Source organism: Podarcis melisellensis, assembly GCF_964234715.1.
Source record: "Podarcis melisellensis genome assembly, chromosome: 4".
Classification (NCBI taxonomy): Eukaryota; Metazoa; Chordata; class Lepidosauria; order Squamata; family Lacertidae; genus Podarcis; species Podarcis melisellensis.
Window position 1 is genome coordinate 86127298 of NC_138531.1, and position 25761 is coordinate 86153058.

Genomic DNA, 25761 nt, shown 5'->3' on the forward strand with positions numbered 1-25761 from the left:
AAAATAAAGAGGAGATATCAGAAGTTTCTCAAAAGAAAATACAGAATTAGTGGACAAGCTTCCTTGGCAAATAAGACAGCCGACCACTACTGATCCAGAACAACACTAAAATAGAAACAGAGTTCGTGCTAGCATCTCTGTCCACTACAGGAAATTGCCACCTACGTGATTTGTCTAGGCTCAGTCAATGGGTGCATCAAAAAGACAAGTGTACGGTAATATATCCATCTTAAGGACACCTCTCAAAATTATGAGTAAAGGAGAATCAAGTAATGGCAAATCACATTCAAGTACTATTGGAATTAGTGGTCATGCTGAAAACCACTTGAGGTAATGAAGTGACCACTAACATCGAGAAGAGCTTCACCTGCAGGGCCAAGAGGCATTCATTCATCATGGAACTCTCCTGACTCTGAGAGCAGAAACAACACACTTTCTTCTTCTCTTGTGTATCTCTTGATAATTGATAGTGCCATGTGTCAAGCTTTGAACGTCATCTTGTTTAATTCCAGCTATAAACTTACCTTCATTTTCTGACTTGGATATTCCTAGACCACAAAGTGTTGAGCGGCATGTTTGCCAATTTCACATGGCAGAGTCCTCTTTGTACTGTACCACTTCAGACTCCAGGCATGTACACATGCATGAAGGGATGGGGAGTTGCATATTTTAAGATCCCCACTTTTAAATAAACAAAAACAGAATACCTGACTTCACCATTTTCTATGTGCAGAGCAATTTGTACATGAGAAAGCATTCAAAAACACAACTCCCACACCTACAGCTTGAAATGACACAGTCCAAGAAGCAAGTGATCGAATAGATCAGCCCGGAGGGCCTCCTGTGTGCGTCCCTATTTCAGGTATCTTAGCTAACATTTCATCAATAGCTTGACACATTTTCCCCACAGTTAGTCCACCCCTATTGCCTTAGTCTCTTATTTTCTCAGGAGACTGTCAAGAGCACTGGGCATGGGATAGCCTGCAGGGGCACAGAACAAACTGTGAAGCCTGAAGGGCTGTGAAATTGTGAAGCAAAACTGAGAAGAGAATTAGCAGGTAAGATAGGACTCAGGTGGGAAGAAGATAATTGGCAAACCTGAGAGAATGGAGAGACTGGAAGAAGTGACCAGAAGGAGAGAATTGAAAGTGTGTTTGTGTGAGAGAGTGTGAAGGGTAGGACTAGGTGAATCTGTCAATTTCAGCTTCTTTCAATGACTCCTTTTTCACATGACTCATTTTTAATTCAATTTTGCCTAATATACACATTTTTTTGCATGGCACTCTCCTATAGTATAATGCATTTTTATATGTTATCTTTACTAATATATGCATTTGTGTGTATCCTTTACCCCCAGTGTATGTGTTTTTGTACACAATACTTGGCTGGTGAACCACATTGCAAAATTTGGAGAAGTGTCAGTTTTGAGGGACGTGTGTTTTGATTTGTGTATTGTTTCAGAAAGTGTGGATTAGGGAAGTTGGCATCTAAATGTGAACTGAATTGAATTTCTCCCCTCTCCCGTGTGTGTGTGTGTGTGTGCCTACTTATGAAGCAGGATGAAAGAGGCTTCTTCTTTCTTCTTCTTTGGCGATCACTTATAGCCGAGTAAGATTGTCTTCCATGAACACGGTCTTAACAGTGAGTCCACAAGTGACTGTGGAGGCCAATTCTGGATCCACATGTCCTTCCACAGTGGGGACATAGGTTTCTGGGTGGGAGTTGATCATGGTGAGGGTTTGCCAAGCATGCCTTCCTCTTAGCACGTTTCTCCCTTTCGTCCTGAGTTTGAGTGTCTTCAAAGTCCATGACACCTTTGATAAAGGCTGTTCTCCAATTGGAGTGCTCACAGGTCAATGTTTCCCCATTGTTGGTGTTTATACTACATTTTTAAAGAGAGTCTTTAAACCTCTTTTGTTGACCACCAGCATTACGCTTTCCATTTTTAAGTTCTGAATAGAGTAGTTGCTTTGGAAGATGATAATCAGGCATCCAAACAACATGACCAGTCCAATGAAATTGAAGAATCATTGCTTCAGCACTGGTTATCTTTGCTTCTTCTGGTACACTGGCATTAGTTCGCATGTCTTCCCAAGTGATATGTAAAAATTTTCGGAGACACTACTGATGGAATGGAGATGGTGTTTATAAGTGGTCCATGTTTCACAAGCATACAGTAAGGTTGGTAGTACAATGGCTTTGTAAACATGCATTTTGGTTTCCCTCCAAAAGTCCCGGTCCTCAAACACTCTGACTTCAATTGGGAAAAAGCTGCACTCGCAGAGCTCAGGTGATGCTGGATTTTGGCATCAGTGTCAGCCCAGGTAGTAGAAGTGATTGACACTTTCCAATGTTATACTATTGAGTTGGTTTTGTGGCACAGCAGAGGGCTTGTTTTGTGCTTGTTGGTGCAGTACTTTGGTTTTTTGGATGTTGACCAATAGGCCAAGCTTTTTGTAAGCTTCTATGAACATATTTAGAATAGTTTGGTAGTCATCCTTTGAGTGTGCACACACTTTGTTGTCATCAGCATACTGAAGTTATGGCATCCTCACTCTTTGCTTTCAGCCTACTCAAATTAAAGAGCTTTCCATCTGTTCAATATAGGATTTCTACCCTGGTGGGGAGTTTCCCTTCGACAATATGTAGGATCATAGCAATGAAAATAATAGAGTTGGGGTGATAACACAACCCTGTTTAACACGTGTGTGTGTGTGTTTGTCTACTTATGAAACAGGATGGAAGAGGCACAATGGAGACAAGGGGTTTTTATAAAGTTAAGCAGGGATGAGGGAAGCCAGAATTGTTGGGAGGAAAGGAAAGGAGAGAGCAAGGAGGAGTCCACAAGGAGCTGTGGAGAAACAAGACACTAGTGTGTGCTGTGGATCACTATCATAAAGGCCTGTGCACTCCATTCAGCTGAAGCATGAATCTCAAACTGAATTGCGCCAATTTAGGGGCAGTCTAGGCTTTTGCCAATTCGTGTTGTGACAGCCTCAGATGGTTCCAGGTTGGGTGAGGCCACACAGAGCAATCCAGGCCTGTCATGGGGTGGGACATCAGCTGGGAAGAAAGAGAGGCAGGCAGGGCCCTGGATCGGGGCAGAGCGGGGTGCGTGCAGTGCGCAGTCCTACTGCCCCCTTTTGTGTGGGGTGCTTCTGAAATTCATTTTCTGAACACCTTCTCTCATGCCAAAACCTATCCTTTGAAAAGACTGACTAATATCCTGCTCTTCTTCACAAAACAGCTTCCATTTCCAGGAATTAAAATATACATTAAAATGCGTTAATAAAAAATAACAAAGCGTCGCACATTCTCAGCATTTATGCGGAGCATTTAAAGCCGGCGATTGTCGATCAAAGGCGCTTGGCTGTTATCTCTTTCTCGCAGGCATTCATTCAGTCAAAGGCAAAAATTAATGAACCGACATCTGACCTTTTATTCTCTCTCACTGCTTTGTCTCCTTTCTTCCATGAGATGGCGGGTTTGGGGGAGGCTTGTGGTTTGCACTCGACGGCAACTTCTTGGCCCCTGGTTATAATGATTGTTTTCTTCAGTTGGCTTGGGGGGAAAGTTGGAGCCAAAGCTGTTGAAAGGAAATATTTCAGTCTCTTAGCTTAGTATTTCAATTAATTAACTCACAGATGTCGCATGCCAATATGCTCTCATTTTCTCTCCCCCTCTTTTCCTCACTTCCCTATCCTATAGTGGTTAAAAGGGATTAAGCTATTAAAATCTCCCTCAGTCTGTTTCTCTGGCGTAGTGCCAGAGCCCATCAAGGGATTTTGAGGGAAAGGAGATGGTGTTTCTATGGACAATAGCAACACACACACCCTCAACTGCCCAGGCTAGCCTGATGCTATACTGACCCAGATGGGCACCCAGAGTTATGGATAAGTAACATCTGGAGGGGCAGAGATTCCTCACGCCTGCCTTATAATGTGGTTGCCTTATAATCTGAGCTGTGACTTCCCCCAAACCCCTGTTGTAATTCTGAACTGTCTCCTTCTCTGGAAGGGTCAGACTTGGGAGGTGGTTGCCCCCTTCCTCCTCTGCCCAGTCCCTGACACTTGCCAGGTTTTCAGACAGGCGTCTCTCCTTGGCTGGAGATGCCAGAGATCAAACCTGTTACCTTCTGCAAGCAAGGCAGATGTTCTATCACTGACCTACGGACCTCCCCTCCCCAACTGTCCCCCTATCCCAGCATCGTATTCTTAATAATAAAATGTAAACAGAGCAACCTTCTTAAGTACACACCCAAAATCCTCAACTCGGCGCTGGTGTAAACGGCTCCGTGCTTGTTTTCGGCTATGCACTGGTACATTCCAGCATCAGACTGATTGACACTGTGGATCAGCAGTACACCATTAACCATCTCAATCCTGCTCTGCAATGAAACAGGAAAATAATTCTACAAAAGCAAACAAAACCAGGAAGATTTGTCGGGTTTTCAGCTTTACAGAATATAGGAAGAGGGGGGCAGGTTCATACACGTGAACATGCACAAAAGTAGCTTCCTGAGTTTAATTGTGGTGGCTGTCCTTTTGCTTCACCCTTTATGACAGTGCTGAAATATTTTAGACGCTGAAAAGCACACACAATGGTTATGGTCTGGGATTATCTTCTTTCAGCTGCAGTGTGATCAGAACCCGATGGCTGCATGAAATATCACAATTTTAACTGGCTGACTCACTGCTGCCTGCAGTCTGTTATGCTTCAGACCTGGCTCATTTGAGATTGAAGATCTTAGTACAGAGCCAAAAGTTTTCTTCCCCTGTGAAAAAGGCTTCCGTTTTCCTGCTTTGTCCTCAGAGGATTCTTCAGAATTTCTGGAGAATTTCAGTGGGTCCAGGATTTGGAACTTGCCCTACTTTTGCAGCATTTCTACAGCATTCAGCAGCCTCCCTGGCTGCCTGAACTTCCTGATCTGAAAAAGCTTCACAGAAGGAGTCAACATTCCTGGGGATTCAAATGAAGCACAGGCAACCCAGACATATGGATGCCAGAATCTGTCAGTTTCAATTTTTCATTTTGTCAATCTTAGGTTCAGTTCTCTACATTTCAGACCATTTCCCCCCTTCTTTTTTATGTCCTCATCAGGATTTGGGTGTGAATTGCTCCCAATATGCATATTTTTGTACGCAATTTCCCAAAATACAATTCATTTTTCAATGCTATTTTCACTAATATGTGCATTTAAATACACACGTTATGTATGCGGGTGTATAATGTATATGAGCATTTTTGTAAACATCAGACATCTGGAGAATTGCAGTGCAAAATTCAGAGAGGAGTGAATTTTGAAAGATGGCCAGGCTATGTTTTAGTTCCTATAGTATTTTGAAAAGTACAAATCAGGCAGGTCCACTTATAAATGCAGACTGAACTGGATTTCCCTCCACCCCTTCCCAGAGGGCTGCAGACCAGTGGTTCAATGATTTGTTGAATCATTTGTTCAACGATTTGTTCAATGAAACACCTGCCTCAAAAGCAAGGTAAGCACAACACAAACCCTGACCCTGAAAGGAATGTGCACAGAAAGCAAAGCAAAACTAACTGCACACTTACCTCTGGCCAGAGAGGTGTTCCGTTTTTCAGCCATCGATAGGTGGGTCTTGGCTTTCCAGTAGCTTTGCATTCCCATCGGAGCTGATCTCCACTGTCTAGCTGGGTATCATTAAGCCTCTCCACCCAATGTGGGTATGCTGCCAAAAATAACAGAACAGGGTCACAGTGCTTGAGACTGCTGGAACTATAGCTAAGTCTATGAAGACATGCAATGCCATTGTGTACATTTGTTTTTAAACTGCTGCCTTTGCATTTTTATAAATGTTACATCTACATGGGTCATATCCAGTGCTCCAGTTCCACTGGTACAACACACTTCTGTGCATGAAGTAAAGTTTCTTCTTCCCCTCCTGTCCCCCTCCTCTTCCTCCATTACCCTGCACCCTCGAAATCAGTTCTGGAGGGTTGGATACAACCCCTTGTTTTTAAAGTTTGATTTTATCAGCATTGTCTTCTACATATTTTATATTGCTTCATGTAAGCTGCTTAGAATATTTTTGTTGATTAAGTGGTGTATTGATCTTATTAAGTTACCCAACTCCTTCAACCTTTCCTCATAAGGCTTGGCTTCCAGACGCTTGATCATCTTGGTGGCCCTCCTTTGTACAGGTTTCAGCTTGTCAACATCCTTCTTAAATTGTGGCACCCAGAACCAGAAACAGTATTCCAGATGTGGTCTGACCAAGGCAGAATTGAGGGGTACTATTACTATACTTCTGTAGGGGTGGGAAAACTACCTTCCAGTATCATCCCTGTTTGGGCCCATTATCCAATCCGTTAAGGTCATCTTGAATCCTAATTCTGTCTTCAGCATCATTGGCTACCCCCTCCCAGTCTGGTGTCGTCTACAAATTGGATGAGTATCCCCTCAGTTCCTTTATCCAAGTCATTTATAAAGACATTGAACAACAACGGTCCCAAGACAGAACCCTACGGCACCCCAATTCTCACTCCCCCCCCCCAGGATGATGAGGAACCATTAGTGAACATTCTTTGGGTGCAGCTGCAAATCCACCTAACAGTTACCTCATCCAGCCCACATATTAACTACTTCTTCACAATAAGATTATGGGGGACTTTATCAAAAGGCTTACTGAAATCAAGATACACAGCATCCCCCTGATGATCCACCAAGTTTGTAACTCTGTCAAAAAAAAAGAGGAGTCCAACACTCTGTTCTTACAATGGCCAGCAAGGTGCCCATGGGAAGCCCACAAGAGGGAGCTGGATGCAACAGCAATCTCCTCTTCTGTGGCTCTTATGGCATTCAGAAGAATGCTGTCTTTGACCACAAACACACAAAAACACACCAATTATGAGTATTTTAAGAATCCTCTCTCTCTCTCTCTGCTTCTGCCGTGTTTTCAGAGTACTCCCAGATTTGTGTGAAAACTCTCACTTTCCATCGCGGGCCGTAGAAGAATCGTTGAGGGAAGCAACATTTGATCCATACTGTGCCTGAGTATTAATTAGCTGAGCAAATTCACATTCCATACCAGGTGATTATGAGTTTTGGCAACAATAATTCATTCACAGGGAAGAATCAACGTTTGTTGTTGGGAGCGCCCCAGCATAAATTGATTTCTGCATGGAATATTGTCTGCACAGAGCTAGTGCAACAGCATTATCTGAGCTTAGACCATTCTCTGGCCTTTACTCCTTTCATTTTCTGTGTAAAGCTTCTTGTGGTCTGGGGAATTCCTAGCTCTGTAGAGTACGCTGCCTGTCAGCCTAGCTCTGAATACGATTCCCCCAGTCAACACAATGGTTGAACAACAGAAGCTGATGTTGTAGGCTTGAGGCCTTAATAACTAGCTATGCTACAGATGCCAACTTCCAAAGAGGAAAAAAAAAGCCTTCTCAAATTAATAAGGCTTAACTCATTAATCCAATGCACTGAAGAGGAAAGCTTTTAAATCTCTTCTGTGCGGCTCCGCAGAGTATCAGATGTCAATGGCCTTGACATCAAGGAATGCAGAATAATATATCTGGCAGGGTTGGTTAGCAATTGAGAGTTAGCACAGCGACGGATCTATTTTGGACAGAACAAAATCAATAAAGCACTTTAATAGCAGTCCTTGTGCTGGACAGAATTTAAAAAATAAATCTTATAATCTGTTTGGTGTTTGACCAGTCACCAATCAGTGTTCCAAGAAGCTGTAGGAAAGGCATGGCAGTTCTTCCCGGGGTTATAGGTTGCAAGGAATAGGCATCAAGCTGGCATTTAGGCTGCAGTTATATGCGTGCTTAGCTGGGAGTAAGTCCCAGTGAACTCAGTGGTATTGACTTCTGAAGAAATGTATATAGGATTGTGCTGTTAGTTTTGCATCTGAAGGCAAGGGTTGGGCATCCATGCAAGCACATATTATGCCAAAATATTATGAAGGCTGGGGTTACATGTCAATACCCCAGAAGCACTGCTTGAAAACATCGCCCTGAGTTTAAAATAATAGTAACTGGTTGCAGTAATTCAAAGAACTGTAGAGTTGGAAGGGACCACGAGGGTCATTTAGTCCAACCCTTTTTGCCCGACATGGAGCTCAAACCCACAGCCCTGAAAATAAGAGTCTCAAGCTCTATGGAGTGAACTGAATATTTGACCAATTGTTCTGTCAGAACAACGGAGTAACAACTTTTGATAACTTAAAAGAGTGACCATGGTTAGTTGGGAAGCAGAACTAATTCTTTTATTGAAATTGATTCCTGACCCTGAAATTCCCAACTTTTCTTTGATATATTTAACAATATCAAGAGTTCTCTTCTTTTTTTCATCATCATCGTCAGTGAACAGACCCCTGAATAGTGTCAACATTGATTACAGACTTGTTGACAGCAGCAAAATGAGCACTTACAAAAAAATCCCTATATTTTAAATGCATTTACTGTACTTTTCTGTGTATAAGACCAGGAGTTTTTCTTTTACTGAAAAATAAGGATTAAAAACTGGGGGCGTCTTATACACAGGTAGTAGGTATGGGTGACAGGTGATTGGTTGTAGCCGTGAGCTGCAGACTGTCACTGGTGATTAGTAGTGTGATTAGTGGCTGTGACAAGGGTTTCTTTGTATTGGCTGTGGGAAATGGGTGTGTGATTGGTTGCTGTGTCAAGGGCTGCTGAGGATTGGCTGCCGCTGCGGCAACTGTGCTTGCTATTTATTTCTGCTGTTGGCGATAGAGGAGACGCTTATAGCAGACATGAGCGATTGTTAGCGAGTGGGGCGAGTGATTGCAACAGTTGGATTAGTGAACTACTGCACCCCCCAAAAAAAGCTCAACAACTCTGGGACCCCCCCAAGCTCAACAACTCCAATCTTCCCCCCAAAACACCTCAACAACTTTGGGCAATTTTCTGAAATTGGAATCCCCCAAAATAGGGGGTGTCTTATACAAGGGGGCGCGTTGTACATGGGAAAATACAGTATATCCTCCCTCAAGGGGTTTCCAAGGGTCTCCAATCTGGGCACTGACCAGATTCAGATCTGCTCAGCTGCCACAATGTGGCAGACATCATTTTAAAAGGGGTATTCCCCCCTATTTTCTGTTACATTAAATAATTGGTTGCATTGATTAAACCTTTATGAGCCTGCATGTGGCAAAAAACAATAATAACTCTTAAAAAAAAATTGGGCAGTATCCAACTTTCCTGTCCTGCTACTGCAAGAGATGTCTGTCTGCAGAATGGAAATCGCCACTTCTCCCCCCAAGCAGTCCCTGATTCACCCTCAAAACCTGCTTTGGAAGGCTGGAAAAGGTAATGTTTTACTTATGCCCCCAGCTCTGTTGTATTTTTGTGCCTTTTTCTTGTACTTTGACACCACGGTTTTAAATTGTTGCAAGCTTCCCTGAGTGGCACATCAACACCAGAAGGTTGGGGTCGAAATAACCATATGTTGCACTTAAGCCAGAGGGAGAATGGCTTTGGTAAGGCCACCAAGTGGCTAAGGAGAGATTTGAACCAGGGATTATCCGATTTACAGCACAGGCGGTACATATCTGCTTGCATGAATTTATGCTTTCAAATCATTCTGCATTTTGAATTTTGTATATGCATGACTGCCATGACTTGTAGGGAAAGGGCAGAGAAACTATCCATTAAAAATGGCTGCTTATTAAGTAGGACATCATTATTTCAGAGTCTTGAAATTTTCTGAGTGCAAATAAACAATCCTAACGAAGAAAATGATTTGCCATCAAGGTGATCTGTGTGCATAATAGACAAGTTGTGCAAAGCAACAAGTGTACAGACGTTCGCCATGGTTTGCTGTTTTGCTTATGACCCTTGGTTTAAGTACGATGTGAGCACATTGTGTGCTCACTGGAAGGACAGATCGTGAAGCTGAGGCTCCAATACTTTGGCCACCTAATGAGAAGAGAAGACTCCCTGGAAAAGACCCTGATCTTGGGAAAGATGGAGGGCACAAGGAGAAGGGGATGACAGAGGACGAGATGGTTGGATAGTATTCTCGAAGCTACCAGCATGAGTTTGACCAAACTGCGGGAGGCAGTGGAAGACAGAAGTGCCTGGCGTGCTCTGGTCCATGGGGTCACAAAGAGTCGGACATGACTAAACAACAACGAGCCAAGCACCCTTCATTAACCATGGTTTTTTTTTGCTCCCTCACCCAAGAAGCTCATAGAGTTACAAAGGCTTGATGCAGGAGCAGCAGCAAAACAAAACAAACTTTGGAGATGCAAGCCATGGTTTATTTCATCATCTGTGAAACAACTGATTGTTTGTTAAACAAACCATGGCATGGTGTTATTTGTGAAACAGCCCATTATGTATATATGCATGAGAATAAATGTACAATAGAGGGGAGAAAGGACATGATTTATCATTGTTTACTAACTGCCTTGTCTAACTGTAATATTTCCTCTGTATATGTTTACATTTATGGTAAGCTGCTTAGGTCCTCTGATGTTTAGATAGCTAAGAATGCATATTAATAAATCAGTTTAAAAAGTAGCACTAACCACTAAATTACAACCCTTTTTATCAAGGAGCTTCTTCAGAAAATAATAACTCAATTAGGATGGAACGAGAAGGCTACCTCCAAATAGCAAACTGCTGGAAAGTGATAGATTGCATGTGCCTTTCTGGTGCCCTATGCTCTTGGTTAACACTTTAAAGCATTCAGGTTTTGTCTGATGAAGTGAAGAGGATATTCTGTTGTTGAGGATGATCAAAGTTTATTTCTAATGGTTAAGTCCATTTTAAAAATGTAATTCAAGCAAGTGGGGTCAAACTATCAAAGAGGGATGATCAATGTCACCTTACTAGGCAAATAATGGAAAGGGAAAAGGATTCCTACAATAGAGCAATTGTTAACATAATTATGGCAAATTGCAAAAATTAAACTATTTTTATATGTGACTAACAGAAAGCAGCTCAAGCAAAGACCCTCCTTGTGATAAATGGGCATCGTTGGCCATTTATGAGAAAGGAAAAATTAATGAGACTAACCAAGTCAGCCAATTGTTCACTTTAATTAGAACATTAAGCTTGCACTGATAAGATGTTCGGGTGTGGAGTGTTTTGCTGGCATGTAATTACTAAAATGCTGTTGGTACTATTTAAAATAATAATAATACAGAAACACACAGTTTAAAGTAATACAACATAACACAGTTTAGAAGGATTCAGAGACTGTACTTTAGAGCAAAAGTGTGCCCCTGGTTCTGCAGTCCTGCACAAAACACTGTCCCTGAGTCCAGGTTTCAGAATCATGCATGAGTAAAAACATGTCCTGACAATTCTTATTTCTAGGAGATAAGGATCTTGCAACTCTCATTTATGCATCTGCAGCCAAAGAATGAATGCAATCATTCTGGTCCATGGGGGTGGGGAATTAAATAGGAACATTACACTTATATAAAGTTATTGCACTTCTTTCCCCATTTGGATTGATACCTCGCTAATCTCAAGATCATTTACTGCAGTTCCCTGGAAGTGAGGATGGATGGATCTATTTCTGGTTCATACTTCTAACCATAATTCCAACCTATGGTTTCCGCATTGATAGTAGGTTTATATATATAAAAAAGGTAAAGGTAGCCCTGACCATTAGTTCCAGTCGTGGACGACTCTGGGGTTGCGGCGCTCATCTCGCTTTATTGGCCGAGGGAGCCGGCGTACAGCTTCCGGGTCATGTGGCCAGCATGACTAAGCCGCTTCTGGTGAACCAGAGCAGCGCACGGAAACACCGTTTACCTTCCCGCCGGAGTGGTACCTATTTATATACTTGCACTTGATGTGCTTTCAAACTGCTAGGTTGGCAGGAGCAGGGACCAAGCAACGGGAGCCCACCCCGTCACAGGGATTCGAACCGCTGACCTTCTGATTGGCAAGCCCTAGGCTCTGTGGTTTAGACCATAGCAACACCCACATATATATATCCCCTCAAATTATATAAATACATGCTTAAAGTTTCTTTTCTCTCAGTATATATATATTGATGAATTTGCAAACACACAACGCAGGGCAGTGATGGAAAGGCCATGGCCCTGCAAAGGTGGATGGACTCCAACTGCCATCACCGTCAGCTAGGGATAGAGGAGAAATTCAGCTCAGTTCTCATTGAAAGACAACCTTCCCAAATTCACAGTATCCAAAACAATATCTGGATAGCTCAGTTGGTAGAGCATGTGACTCTTAATATCAGGGTTGTGGGTTCCAGCCCCATGTTGGCAAAGGATTCCTGCATTTCAGGGGGCTGGACTAGATGAACCTAGTCGTCCCAACTCTATGATTCTATGTGGACTAGAACACAGCCACCCTTTGAAATTTATACTTTTTTGAATTCTGCAGTGCAACTCGCCAACCAAATAATATGTACAAGATCACCCCATCGCAGGGATTCGAACCGCCGACCTTCTGATTGGCAAGCCCTAGGCTCTGTGGTTTAGACCACAGTGCCACCCACATCCATATATATATATATATATATATATATATAACATATATATATATATGTTAATAAGAATAACATAAAAGAAAAAGTATCCGGGAAGAGTGCTTTGCATATCCAGGCAAAAATGCAACAAAATGTGTATCCTAGGAAAAAAAACCTAACTACCGTAACTAAAGAACAACAAATATTCTTAATTTTAAAAAATAATAATTTGTAAGTTGGTTCATAAATGTGGAGAACTGAATTTAAAATTGAATTCTTTCTATTTTGCACTCCTTTTCCAAAATCGACAGCTTCACCCCACTGTAGCCCCAGCCAGTGGTCTGGCATGATGGGAGTTGTAGTCTGGTAACATATGAAGGGGGACGCAGGTGGCGCTGTGGGTTAAAGCCTCAGCGCCTAGGACTTGCCGATCGAAAGGTCGGCGGTTCGAATCCCTGCGGTGGGGTGCGCTCCCGCAGCTCGGTCCCAGCGCCTGCCAACCTAGCAGTTCGAAAGCACCTCCGGGTGCAAGTAGATAAATAGGGACCGCTTACTAGCGGGAAGGTAAACGGCGTTTCCGTGTGCGGCTCTGGCTCGCCAGAGCAGCGATGTCACGCTGGCCACGTGACCCGGAAGTGTCTCCGGACAGCGCTGGCCCCTGGCCTCTTAAGTGAGATGGGCGCACAACCCCAGAGTCTGTCAAGACTGGCCCGTACGGGCAGGGGTACCTTTACCTTTACCTTTAACATATGAAGGACAAAGGAAAAGGTAAAGGTAAAGGACCCCTGGATGGTTAAGTCCAGTCAAAGGCATCTATGGGGTTGCGCCGCTCATCTTGCTTTTCAGGCCGAGGGAGCTGGCATTTGTCCACAGACAGCTTTCCGGGTCATGTGGCCAGCAGGACTAAACTGGTGCAACAGAAAACCGTGATGGAAGCCGGAGTGCATGCAAACACTATTTACCTTCCTGCCACAGTGGTACCTATTTATCTACTTGCACTGGCGTGCTTTTGAACTGCTAGCTTAGTAGGAGCTGGGACACAGCAATGGGAGCTCACCCTGTTATGGGGATTTGAACCATCGACCTTCTGATTGGCAAGCCCAAGAGGCTCAGTGGTTTAGACCAGAGCACCACTTCTAGGCTGTGCACAGTTCAGATGAGGCCATGGGGAGGTCCAGCAAGATGGGTCAGCAGCCTGCATGAGCTGAGTTGTGTGTCCTTAAACCAGTCTCTTCTGACACACTCAGGCATTCCTCAGCAGAAAGGTCAATGTGGAAGTGATTCCCCAGAGACATAAACTTTGAGGGGCACCCTGAGCAGGCCATGAAATCAACTAGAATGTTGGGCTGAGCAATAGCAACAAGTTCCCAACAAATTGCAAGCGACTAATATGACATGCCGGAAGAAATATCAACAACCTCAGATATGCAGATGACACGACCTTGATGGCAGAAAGTGAGGAGGAATTAAAGAACATTTTATTGAGGGTGAAAGAGGAGAGCGCAAAATATGGTCTGAAGCTCAACATCAAAAAAACGAAGATCATGGCCACTGGTCCCATCACCACCTGGCAAATAGAAGGGGAAGAAATGGAGGCAGTGGGAGATTTTACTTTCTTGGGCTCCATGATCACTGCAGATGGTGACAGCAGCCATGAAATTAAAAGATGCCTGCTTCTTGGGAGAAAAGCAATGACAAACCTAGACAGCATCTTAAAAGCAGAGACATCACCTTGCCAACAAAGGTCCGTGTAGTTAAAGCTATGGTTTTCCCAGTAGTGATGTATGGAAGTGAAAGCTGGACCATAAAGAAGGCTGATCGCTGAAGAATTGATGCTTTTGAATTATGGTGCTGGAGGAGACTCTTGAGAGTCCCATGTACTGCAAGAAGATCAAACCTATCCATTCTTCAGGAAATCAGCCCTGAGTGCTCACTGGAAGGACAGATCCTGAAGCTGAGGCTCCAAGACTTTGGCCACCTCATGAGAAGAGAAGACTCCCTGGAAAAGACCCTGATGCTGGGAAGGATGGAGGGCACAAGGAGAAGGGGGCGACAGAGGATAAGATGGTTGGACAGTGTTCTTGAAGCTACTAACATGAATTTGACCAAACTGCGTGAAGCAGTGGAAGACAGGAGTGCCTGGCATGTTCTGGTCCATGGGGTCATGAAGAGTCAGACACGACTAAACAACAGCAACAAAAATGACATGGGAGGAGTAAAATACAGTTTTTTTAAAGGCGAGAAAAATAACCCAGAAAACTAGAAGCCTGCGAAGCATCTTGGGCCTTGCCAAATCGAACATGAAGTGTCTTCTGTCACTTGCAGGGCTGGACGTCAAGCCAAGTGGCCGAGACAGAAGCAGTGATTGTTTCCAGAGTGTCAGCTGTATCAGGCAATCATGGTACATCTGGTTGTCAGCATTGGGTAAGCTGGGAATCAAATCGGCCTGTGATTGCATGAGAGCAGACAGGCTGACTCTGTGCATTCTTGGGCATTCCCCAAAGCATCCATGGTGAACTGGATCAAATTCAACTGACAAACTGAGCATGATTAAGGCAGACAGGAAAGCTAGTACCTAAGGATGAATTGCAAATCAGAGCATTCCCCAGAATGACAGGTTTAATCCCAATACCCTGTCTGAAGATCTTCAAGGGATGGTGTGCAAAAGTTGGTTGTTTAACTGTAAGTCTGCGAACCTATAGAAAGGAACCTGGAGCGATGCCAGGCTCTTATAGCCAAGGCTTGTTTCTGAAGCTAAAAAACCCATAATATTCTGAAAATAAGGTTAGTGCACTCAAAAGCAATGGTCAAAACTATTGTTATCTGATTTAGCCATGTAAATTATGCGTGAGGTGAGAATATTAGGGATGGAGCAATAATACTGCTAATTCGTTTGTTTCTGGCACTTATAATGCATCTATAAAAAAAATCTTTTGGGGTCATTCAATACATTTAATATTAGGATGCGGGTGGCGCTGTGGGTAAAACCTCAGTGCCTAGGACTTGCTGATCGTAAGGTCAGTGGTTCAAATTCCCACGGCAGGGTGAGCTCCCGTCATTCGGTCCCAGCTCCTGCCCACCTAGCAGTTTGAAAGCACCCCTAAGTGCAAGTAGATAAATAGGTACTGCTTTATAGCGGGAAGGTAAACGGTGTTTCTGTGTACTGTGCTGGTGCTGGCTTGCCAGTTGCAGCTTCATCACGCTGGCCACGTGACCCGGAAGTGTCTTCGGACGACGCCGGCTCCCGGCCTCTTGAGCGAGATGAGCGCGCAACCCTAGAGTTGGTCACGACTGGCCCGTACGGGCAGGGGTACCTTTACCTTTACCTTAATACATTTAATAAGGTCACTGTATGTAATAAGAGCCTCAAGAAAACATGCAATCCAAGGTCATTTCCAGGTCCTTAAGATTTTGGAGGAGAGATTCGGGCACATACTGGAAACTGAAGTTTGTGCAAATAAAATGGATTAAAATGCTCTATCGCCTTGACGCAACATATCCACTTAAAAAACACAACACATTTTCATAGATAGAAAAGAGATGGGGAAATGCCCTGAATACTGTGGGAATTAATTAATTAATACAAATGGTTAACAGAAAGATGTATAAACACCGCACAAGCAAATCAGGGTGAATTCAGGATAGATGCTGCTGCGTATCCTCTCGGCAAACAAATAAGGGGAAAAAATGCTCAGTAAAGACTAGACATGTGGTTGTGTCCAACTAATTTTTAGTCACGGTAGACCCATTGGGCTTAAATTAGTCATGACCATTAATTGGAATGGGTCTATTCTGAGTAAATATTAGCCGGATGGTGTAACCTCCTTGTAAGATTTGTGCAATAAATTAGGAGAGTGATCTGGCCCTCAGTAGGGCACAGTTCTCAGATGATTGAAACTAGCTCTGTGCAGACCTCCTCCTGGTCAGATTGCAGAAAGCTTCAATGAACTTAGTTGGACTTACACATTAGTAGGGACAGTTTCTTGCATTTGGTTTCTGACTAGTCACTGATTTGCAGCCAGAAGTTAAGACGGAGCAATTTTGCTATATTCATAAGATAAACTTCATGCATAAGGTGAGATTGTTCAGTCTTAACTTCTGCTGAAATATGAAATATCCCATCTGTATTGGCATTCTGCTGGCTTTTGAAGGCAGGCCTGTTTACACAGGCATCCAACCTGTTTCCTGTTTGAAATAGTGTCTTGTTTTAATTGGATTATTGCATATTTTAATAATAACATGTTTATATTTTAATGTTTTAATGGGATTGTCTTATTGTGAATTTTAATTGTGCAATGTTTCTATTTTGATGTTAGTGTAATTGTGTTATTTACACCTGTAAGCTGCTTAGAAGCTTATTTTGGTATTAAGCTAAATGATCAACAACAACATACTGTATACTTGCAGCTGTCCTCTGAAGACATTCCTTCCACGTGAGTTTTCGGCCTTACATTCATATGTCCCTGCATCTTCCAGCTGCACATTTGGAATTTCAAGAACCGCCTGGGACTTCCGCAGGCGGGCTTTGCTTGGATTGGGGCCATTCACTTTCCTCCATGAGATTGTTGGAACTGGGCTGAAATACAGAGTGAAGTCATGATTAGCTCTGATGCTATTAAGAGTATAGATCCTGTTACCTGCTAATTTAAGTACTTAATCGTCTAAGCAGCAATAAAGTGTAATCACAATTAAGGCTCATGAACTGCTTGATATATTTCACTTTCTACTGAGAATATTTAATAAGTTCCGCTCTGTCATGGACACTTCCTGGCTATTTGGAAGTACGTTTCCCCCCTCCCACAGCTATTAAACTATGGAACTTAAAATGAACATATATTATCTTTCACGAGCTCAGAGAAAAGCATCACACACTGAAATCTTGATTCAAAGACTGATTTGGGCTTGGGCTGTGTGTTAACATTCCTCATGTACAGTGGTACCTCAGGTTAAGTACTTATTCGTTCCGGAGGTCCGTTCTTAACATGAAACTGTTCTTAACCTGAAGCACCACTCTAGCTAATGGGGCTTCCCACTGCCGCTGTGCCGCCAGAGCACGATTTCTGTTCTCATCCTGAAGCAAAGTTCTTGACCCAAGGTACTATTTCTGGGTTAGCGGAGTCTGTAACCTGAAGCGTATGTAACCCGAGGTACCACTGTATTCCAGTTTATCTAGGAGAACTTCTAAAATGAATATCGGAACTGGAGCATTCAGAGTTTATCTCAGCTTACAGTTTCTCTAGCGTATTTGCATCCCTCCCACCCCAGTCTCTGTCACCAATTCATATTTCCACATGAATAAAACACTGCAAAAACAGAAAGGGAAGAGGAGGCAATCTTCAGGGAATTATGCATACAATTGCATTGGGATTCTTTTATGCAACAGGGATAGACACATACGGTCCTGCACATTGGTGGAAAACAACCACCACGCTGGGCGAACAAAAAAGGAATATTGATGCACATGCATTGGTAATGTAGAGGATGTGTGTGAGATTGAGATACACAGAGAGAGGGTATTATAAAGGAACTGAAGAAGAAGAAGAGTTTACATTTCATATCCCGCTTTATCACTACCCGAAGGAGTCTCAAAGCACCTAACATTCTCCATTCCCTTCCTCCCCCACAACAAACACTCTGTGAGGTGAATGGGGCTGAGAGACTTCAAAGAAGTGTGACTGGCCCAAGGTCACCCAGCAGCTGCATGTGGAGGAGCAGGGAAGCGAACCTGGTTCACCAGATTACGAGTCCATCGCTCTTAACCACTACCCCACACTGGTGTAGCTACAGTGAACTCCACTGGCATATGTAGAGAGCCAGTGTGGTACAATGGATACAGTGCAAAACTAGTGTCCAAGAGACCAGGGTCAAAAGCCACACTCAGTCATGAAGCTTGCTCTGGAGGGTAGGACCCGAACCAATGGCTTCAAGTTACAAGAAAGGAGATTCTGACTAAACACCAGGAAGAACTTTCTGACGGTAAGTGCTGTTTGACAGTGGAATGGACTCCCTCGGTAGGTTGTGGTCTCTCCTTCACTGGAAGTTTCTAAGCAGAGGTTGGATGGCCACCTGTCATGGATGCTTTAGCTGAGATTCCTGCATTGCAGAAGGGACTAGAAGACCCTTGAGGTCCCTTTCAACTCTACAATTCTATGTCTCTATGTTTCTCCATGCTCATGGGCTAGACCAATGAAGAAATACCTTGCAATCTAGCCCTTCAAACAATCTGCAGCAGATGATAGCACAGTGGTAGGAAACATGTTTTGCATGCAGATGGTTCAGGGACAATCTTTGGCAACTTGGTGATAAAAGGAGTGGTTCCACTTTTTTCTGCATTGATCAGGCCACATTGGGAGTATTATTGTTATTATTCAGTTTCATTTCCCTTCGTCCCAAAGGTCTTGAGGGAGGCAAACACACAAAGAAACAAGAAAACAGTGAAACGATCTAAAAACAAAAACATCTGAAAATGATTCTAAGGCTGAGGTAAACTGGAATGAAATCTACTTGGAAGGCTTGTTGGAAGAGGAAGGTGTTCAGTAGGCTCAGAAAAGACGACAGACAGGGTGCCTGTCTAATATTTGATGGGAGGGAATTTCTAAGGGTAGATATCACAACACTGAAAGCCTAATCAGTATAGTCTGCGGACATGAGATCCTGATAAGATGGTAGCTGCAGGAAGCTCTCATGTGCAGAGTACAGTGACTGATTGGGTACTTTGCCTAGTTCTGGAATTTATAAACTGCTTAATCAAAGTGCTCTCTCAGTGATGTACAAATAAAATTGTTGCTAAAACACAGTGGTGCCTCGCAAGACGAAAAGAATCCGTTCCGCGATTCTCTTCGTCTAGCGGTTTTTTCGTCTTGCGAAGCAAGCCCATTGACAGCTTAGCGGATTAGCGCTACAGCGGTCTAGCAGCTTCTAGCGATCAGCTGTTAAGCAGCTTATCAGCGGATCAGCTGTTAAGCAGCTTAGCGGCTTAGGAAAGGGGGGGGGAGTGAAAAAACCCGCGGGGACTCGCAAGATTTTTTCGTCTTGCTAAGCAACCCCATAGGGAAATTCGTTTTGCGAAGCGCCTCCAAAACGGAAAACCCTTTCGTCTAGCGGGTTTTCCGTCTTGCGAGGCGTTCATCTTGCGGGGCACCACTGCACGGCTAAATTTCGCAAACCAATGAAAACCCTGATATAGATAAAACCATAATTAAAATTAGTAAATCTTATGAATCTTGATAACCAAATTCTAAGTCTGGGTGGGCTTGCAGAAATGAAAAAGATTTCGGCAGGCATCTGAAATAATGTCAATAGGCAGGGAGTTCCGAAGGACAGGCGCTGCTGCATCTAAGGATCAACTTGTAAATGAAGAATTATTGTCATTATCAATTAATCCACACACCACCTTTTCTACCCTTAAATCTGTGCTCAAAGCAATTCACACAAAGGTGAAAGTCTAATTACAGTAACAATATGTAATAAGTTATATAATATCAAAAGTTGCATCCTACACTCTTTGTCTTCTTTTTAGCAGGACTTTGGACAAATGACCTCTACATATCTATGGAAAGCTAAGCGAGCATTTATAAGACAGCTTCCTACATTTCAGACGGAAAGAAGAATCATTCTAACATATTTCAGGAGGCACAAAAGTTTCTAAGCAATTTGGCACCGCAAACTTCGAAGAGATCTAACTATACTTTTTATCTTGTTTTAATTGTATGCCACATCAACTTTACTGCTATCAATTACAGCTGGAGAAATGCTGGAAGATTTTTTTTTTTTTAATGTCATTCCCTAGGCCATTAAGAAGTCTCTTTCAAAATTTTACTGCCCCCACCCTCTGATGATGAAGTAATAAGCCAATTTTTCAAGGAGAGTAAAATACTTTGGCTGTAAAGTTTTAATGATTTCAAAGGAAATTGCTCCCAAATTGCAAATCACTATTCACAGGCAAGTTGTAACTTGCTTTAATGAATCTTATTTTCCTTACAGAAGATACCAGTCACATGGATTTTATATCTGAGATGAATATATCTGTGTGTGTATGTATATGCAGATATTTCTCCTCTGTGACTTTGGCAGAAAATAAATAGAAAGACTGTTAAAAATCAAGAAAACAGTCAGAAGACTATGGATTTTTTTTTTGCATACTTTTATGCCTATATGAATGGCTTAGTCAAAAACACAACTTCTAGATATTCTAAAGAAGTTGATGTCTTTTTTGGTTTCAGTTTTACTTTGAGGAAAATGACCTGTATAGGATCCAGGTTGTTATTCATTGATAACAGTAGTCAGATTAATCATTTGACTTAAATGAGTCTACTTTGAGTATGACTGGAGTATGATTTAGTTGTTCGTTACCCTCTGTCCATTGCTAAGGCCTATTAAACTTGTTTTGTTTGTTATTATGCTGTGTACTTTTTTGCTTTTATATGGTAAACCACACTGGGTTTCCTGGATGAAGGGCAGTATAAGACATTCAATAAATAAGATACTAGCAAATATTAACATTACTCCCTCTTGCAAGATTTGAACCAGATTTCTTACCTGTCCTTTGCTATAAGGTCCTAGGGCAGGTTATGCCAATCTCAAAAATTAAACTTAGTTAAAAGCATTTGTGGTCAGAATAGGGTGCACAATGTCAGGATAAAGAGGTGTGTCTTTAGCATTTGACGAAAGCTATACAATGAAGATGCCAAATGTGCCTTATTCTGGAGATGGAATTCACAACTCATGGTTACCACATACAACACCTTCTCCCAGGCCTCTCCCTCCTGAAGATACTAAGAGAGCCTCTTCTACCTCCTCTGCCAACTTTAGTACCCAATAGGAAAGAAGGCAAGATCTTTGGGGTCTAAGTTTCTTAGGGTTTTTAAAGACTCGTTTCATACCCTCCAATGGGACACAGGGTATGACGCTATCTTCTGGTGCCTCAACACTGTGGTGGTTACATTATCATGGTCCCCAAAAGGTGGCCAGATGTGGTTTTGGGGGTACCACGCAACATTGTGCCCCCCCCAAAAGTTTTTTTTCTGGGCAATATTGTCTCCCAAAATCGCATGAGAGCAATATGGCCGCCACGCTCTCATGGGTAAAAAACCCGGGATGTTCCATTTTTTTCTGGGACAGTTGAGGGGTTTGCAGAAACAAACCAGTAACCAATGCAGCTGTTTTAAAACAGGGAGTTGCATATGTATTCTAAACAGCACCCTGGACAGCAATCTGGCCTGTTGCATTTGTGATCCTTCGAAGTTTCTGGGTCGCCTTCAAGGGCAGCCCCATGTAGGGCCTGTTGCAACAATCCATTTCAGTGAATGGACTAATGGAGACAACCCCTCTTGACTACACAGGCCTTTGTTTACCATACACTCTATTTCTTAGGTACTTCCATTCCTCACTCTATCCAGTCGTGTGGCCAGAGTTTGACAGACACATACGGTGCTCTTTCTCTGTTTTAGTTTTTAATTCTTGGAGCTCGTGGTGATTGGCAGTTTCAAATAAACACTATTAATAAATCATTAATCTGTAACTAAAAGCCCAGACTCTTCTAAGGGACTCCTGCCAATTGCCTACCACAGAATGTCTCTCAGGAATTTAAGTCATTCTCACAATTACAATGGAGTCGAAACTGTCTGAGGCAGCTTTGAGCTGAAATCACAAGGAAATCAAAAATGCAGAGGCCTCCCAGCGTTTGGAAACCTGTGATAGCCAGGCATTTGTTTATTTTGCACTAAAATGCTGAACAATAAAGAGACCTCGCTCCTTAATGATTGCCTGGTGAAAGGTAACAATAGGAACATTTGTAAATGCTATTTGGAGGGGGGCAAGAGAAATGGTAAGAAACGAAAACCTAAGAAGAGGAGGAAATTTCAGGCATGTTTACCTCCTGATTCAGCCTCCAGCTGAAGCCTGAAATGCCATTTGTCTAATTATTACAGAATGAAGTCAAAAGCAGTTTTGGTGTACCTGGTCGCCAATTGTGTAGTGATGGCTGGAAAAGAGAGATAAGGCCTCAATGTCACCCTGCTTTGCTATTAGTAGGTGGCCTGCCTTACTAGATAACCCTTCACTGCTTAGCAATAGAGGCCTTTTCTCGTTTTTTGTTTCAAGTGTGAGGCAATGAAGGTGTTTGCTTCTCAACCTTTATTTTCTCTCGCTTGATAGAGGTGAGAAAGCAGGGGATGGGCTTGGGAGCAGCTAATTCCATCCCATTTCAGCTTTTCTGGTGCTCAGTCATCAGTCTGTCCTGTCCTGTTTGGTGTTTGGATTTTTTCTGGAAGAACATGTGAAAATCCCGCATTTAAACTGTAATAACAATAGGGACGCGGGTGGCGCTGTGGTCTAAACCACAAAGCCTAGGGCTTGCCGATCAGAAGGTTGGCGGTTCAAATCCCCATGGCGGGGTGAGCTCCCATTGCTTGGTCCAGCTCCTGCCAACCTAGCAGTTCGAAAGTATGGCAAAGTGCAAGTAGATAAATAGGTACTGCTCAGGCGGGAAGGTAAATGGTGTTTCCGTGCACTGCTCTGGTTAGCCAGAAGCAGCTTAGTCATGCTGGCCACATGACCCAGAAGCTGCACACCAGCTCCCTCAGCCAGTAAAGCAAGAGGAGTGCCACAACCCTAGAGTCGTCCACGACTGGACCTAACGGTCAGGGGTCCCTTTACCTTTACAACAACAACAACAATATTTCTACCCTGCCCATCTGGCTGGGTTTCCCCAGCCATTCTGGCTGGCTGTAGTCATTTTGCATACAGTTCTTCATAAAACAATTTTTTTAAAATATATATAAAAAACATAAAATACAATTTCAAGTGCTTTTTGGTGCATCTTTTCCATAGAATACAAAATTTGATATAGGTTTTATTTTGGGTTGTTTTTTTAAACGCGTAATGCATACTTTGGTGTGCAACCTATAGCATACGGAAAAAACACACATCACAAAATCCAGATAAGTTGAATTTTGAACTGTAATCAAGTTTGGGAGCATTGGATTGGGTCAGCTGCCCCCCCCCCAAAATGGACCAAATTCCTTTTCCATCTTTTTCAAAGCGAAAGAGGAAGATGTTCTCTGTCACTGTCTTAGTTAGACAACATTGAGGAATCATCCTCCTAGCTTGAAAGTCTTCCTTAACTGGTTGAGTGTTGGTTTCATAGAGCTGTGCCCTCAGAGCCAGCAGCTCCATAAGGCAAGCAGATGCAATTGTCTCAGGCAGTGGGCATGGGAGTGATGGACTGGTATGTCCCCTACCTCACTCATCTCACTACCCATCTGGCGATGCTTCTGTGAGGCTCTGCCCAACCTGCCTATTTCACTCTGAGGAAGGGCCAAGGGGGTCTTATCCCACAAAAGTTATTCCAATCACACTGTATAGGTTGCACTGGTATATATTTCTCACTGTGCAAACATGGAACTTGCATATTTATATTTCTATGCCCATTATGCTTGGCCAGGAATTTGGTAATTAGAGTAAAGATGGATACAGCAAGGTTGGAATTGATTATATATCTAGCTACTTACCAATCCTATATGATGGGATATAAATCTGAAATTTCATAATCAATATGAGAAATTTCATTTGCTTCTCTCTTACTGTTTTATCAATTTCTTCATTTGGGATTCTGACACATTTATTGATTTAATGATATGAAGATACTAATTCTCAATCATCATTCATGAGCAACAGTAAAGAACATAATATTTTGTAAAGGACAGTTAGACTTCATTAAACTTTTTGGAAACTAATATCTGGCAACGTGAGCTATTTTCATAGGGTTTACAGATTTCAGCACACAGCTAATGGCACTGCATATATGGCAAATCCACTGACCAGTGTACCATGTATGAACTCTGATTCATTTCAATGACATTTGTGGGTAGAGGAAGCCTAGAAGAAGAATTGTGTTGGTGTCTAGATTCTGGGTATAGACCCAGCTCTGTAAGAAAATATTTTGTAGCCTCTTCTATGCATATTTACTCAGGCAGAGGTTTTATTGAGTTCAATAGAGCAGTTTCTCCAAATTTATTAAGATTTTTAAGCTTAATAATACATTGTTGCATCTAAGGACATCCATCAGAGCTTGGAAAGTTCAAAGAACCTAGTTCAAGTTCAAATGCAATATGTCTAAACAGAAACTTAATTCCAATTCAGTTCACATTCAGTTCAATAGTTGAATTGAAATGTATCCAAACGACCCTCAGATTTCCCAACCCGCAGTATTCATAATGCTGAATGTTACAAGGTTCTGTGGTGAAGTATAAAGGTCCCCCTTTACAAATGTTCACTATGCGAAAATTCACTTATCTAAACATAAGGAATTAGCACCCTAACCTCACCATAAACACTAAACAGATACCCAAACAGAGAACATTTTTTACTTCCTTTGCCTTTTGCTGTTTGGCTGAGGGCTGCAGGGAGCGTGGGAGTGCTTGGACAAATCAGAGAGCATTTTTCTAGGGTATTTTTTGGCTTTTGTGGGATGTTAAATTGTGTGATTCTGAACACATCAGAAATTTCCCAGTAGGAATCAATGGAAATCATCAACTCCTTATGTGAACGCTCACATAACAAACAATTTCCAGGGAATGCATTGTCCTCAATAAGCAGGATCTGCATGTACTAAAGAAGACTAAAATAACAACAACAACAACAACAACAACAACAACAATAAATCAAAAGACAGACATAGTGGATTATGAGTTGTTTAATTTAATCTCCCTCCAAATTATGATCTTTAAGCTTAAAGGCTCTAGATTTCTTTTTTAAAAGTAAGAGGATGCACCTGAAAATAAACTAGAAATCATTCAATGAAATTAATTCAGTTATGGCAAATTATGGAAACTACTTCAGTGACCTTGAAACTAATTCACTGAACTTGGTTAAACTAAACTAGTTCATTCCAAGCACTGGCAGCCACCGGCAATGGTTGGTCATTTCCATAGGCAAGATAAGATGTGATCTATCTGACAAACTGAAATGACTATTATGTTTGGATGACTTGTGATTTTAATAAGTAAACACAGTCCTCAAAACTCTTGGCACAAGATCACCATGATTCTTAACAAGATTTCAGAGTGCTGGATGAGAAGCTAGACAGGGTGAAAAACAAAACAAATAAATCAGATTGACCTTGAAATATTTGTATATGCCCGCCTTCCCCTACTGGGAGTTCTCCAGATGTTTTCAACTACAAACAACTAGAGGGCACCAGACTGAGAAGGCTGAGAAAGGCTATTATTCATTAATGCTGCCTGCTTGACCATGAAGTAATATGGATGTTCTTTCACAGCTGATTCCCAACTGAATGATGG

General features: G+C 42.4%; 1 protein-coding gene across 3 annotated transcripts in view; it reads right to left on the reverse strand.

Moving 5' to 3' along the window:
* CNTN5 (contactin 5) overlaps positions 1-25761 on the reverse strand; it is a 650966-nt gene that overhangs the window by 127280 nt on the left and 497925 nt on the right. For all 3 annotated transcript variants that reach the window (XM_081909603.1, XM_081909601.1, XM_081909602.1), the window contains 4 exons: positions 16855-17036; positions 5569-5705; positions 4258-4387; positions 3436-3586 (listed from right to left, as the gene is read on the reverse strand). In XM_081909603.1, the coding sequence (XP_081765729.1) occupies positions 3436-3586; positions 4258-4387; positions 5569-5705; positions 16855-17036 (600 nt within the window). The remainder of the gene's footprint in view (positions 1-3435; positions 3587-4257; positions 4388-5568; positions 5706-16854; positions 17037-25761) is intronic.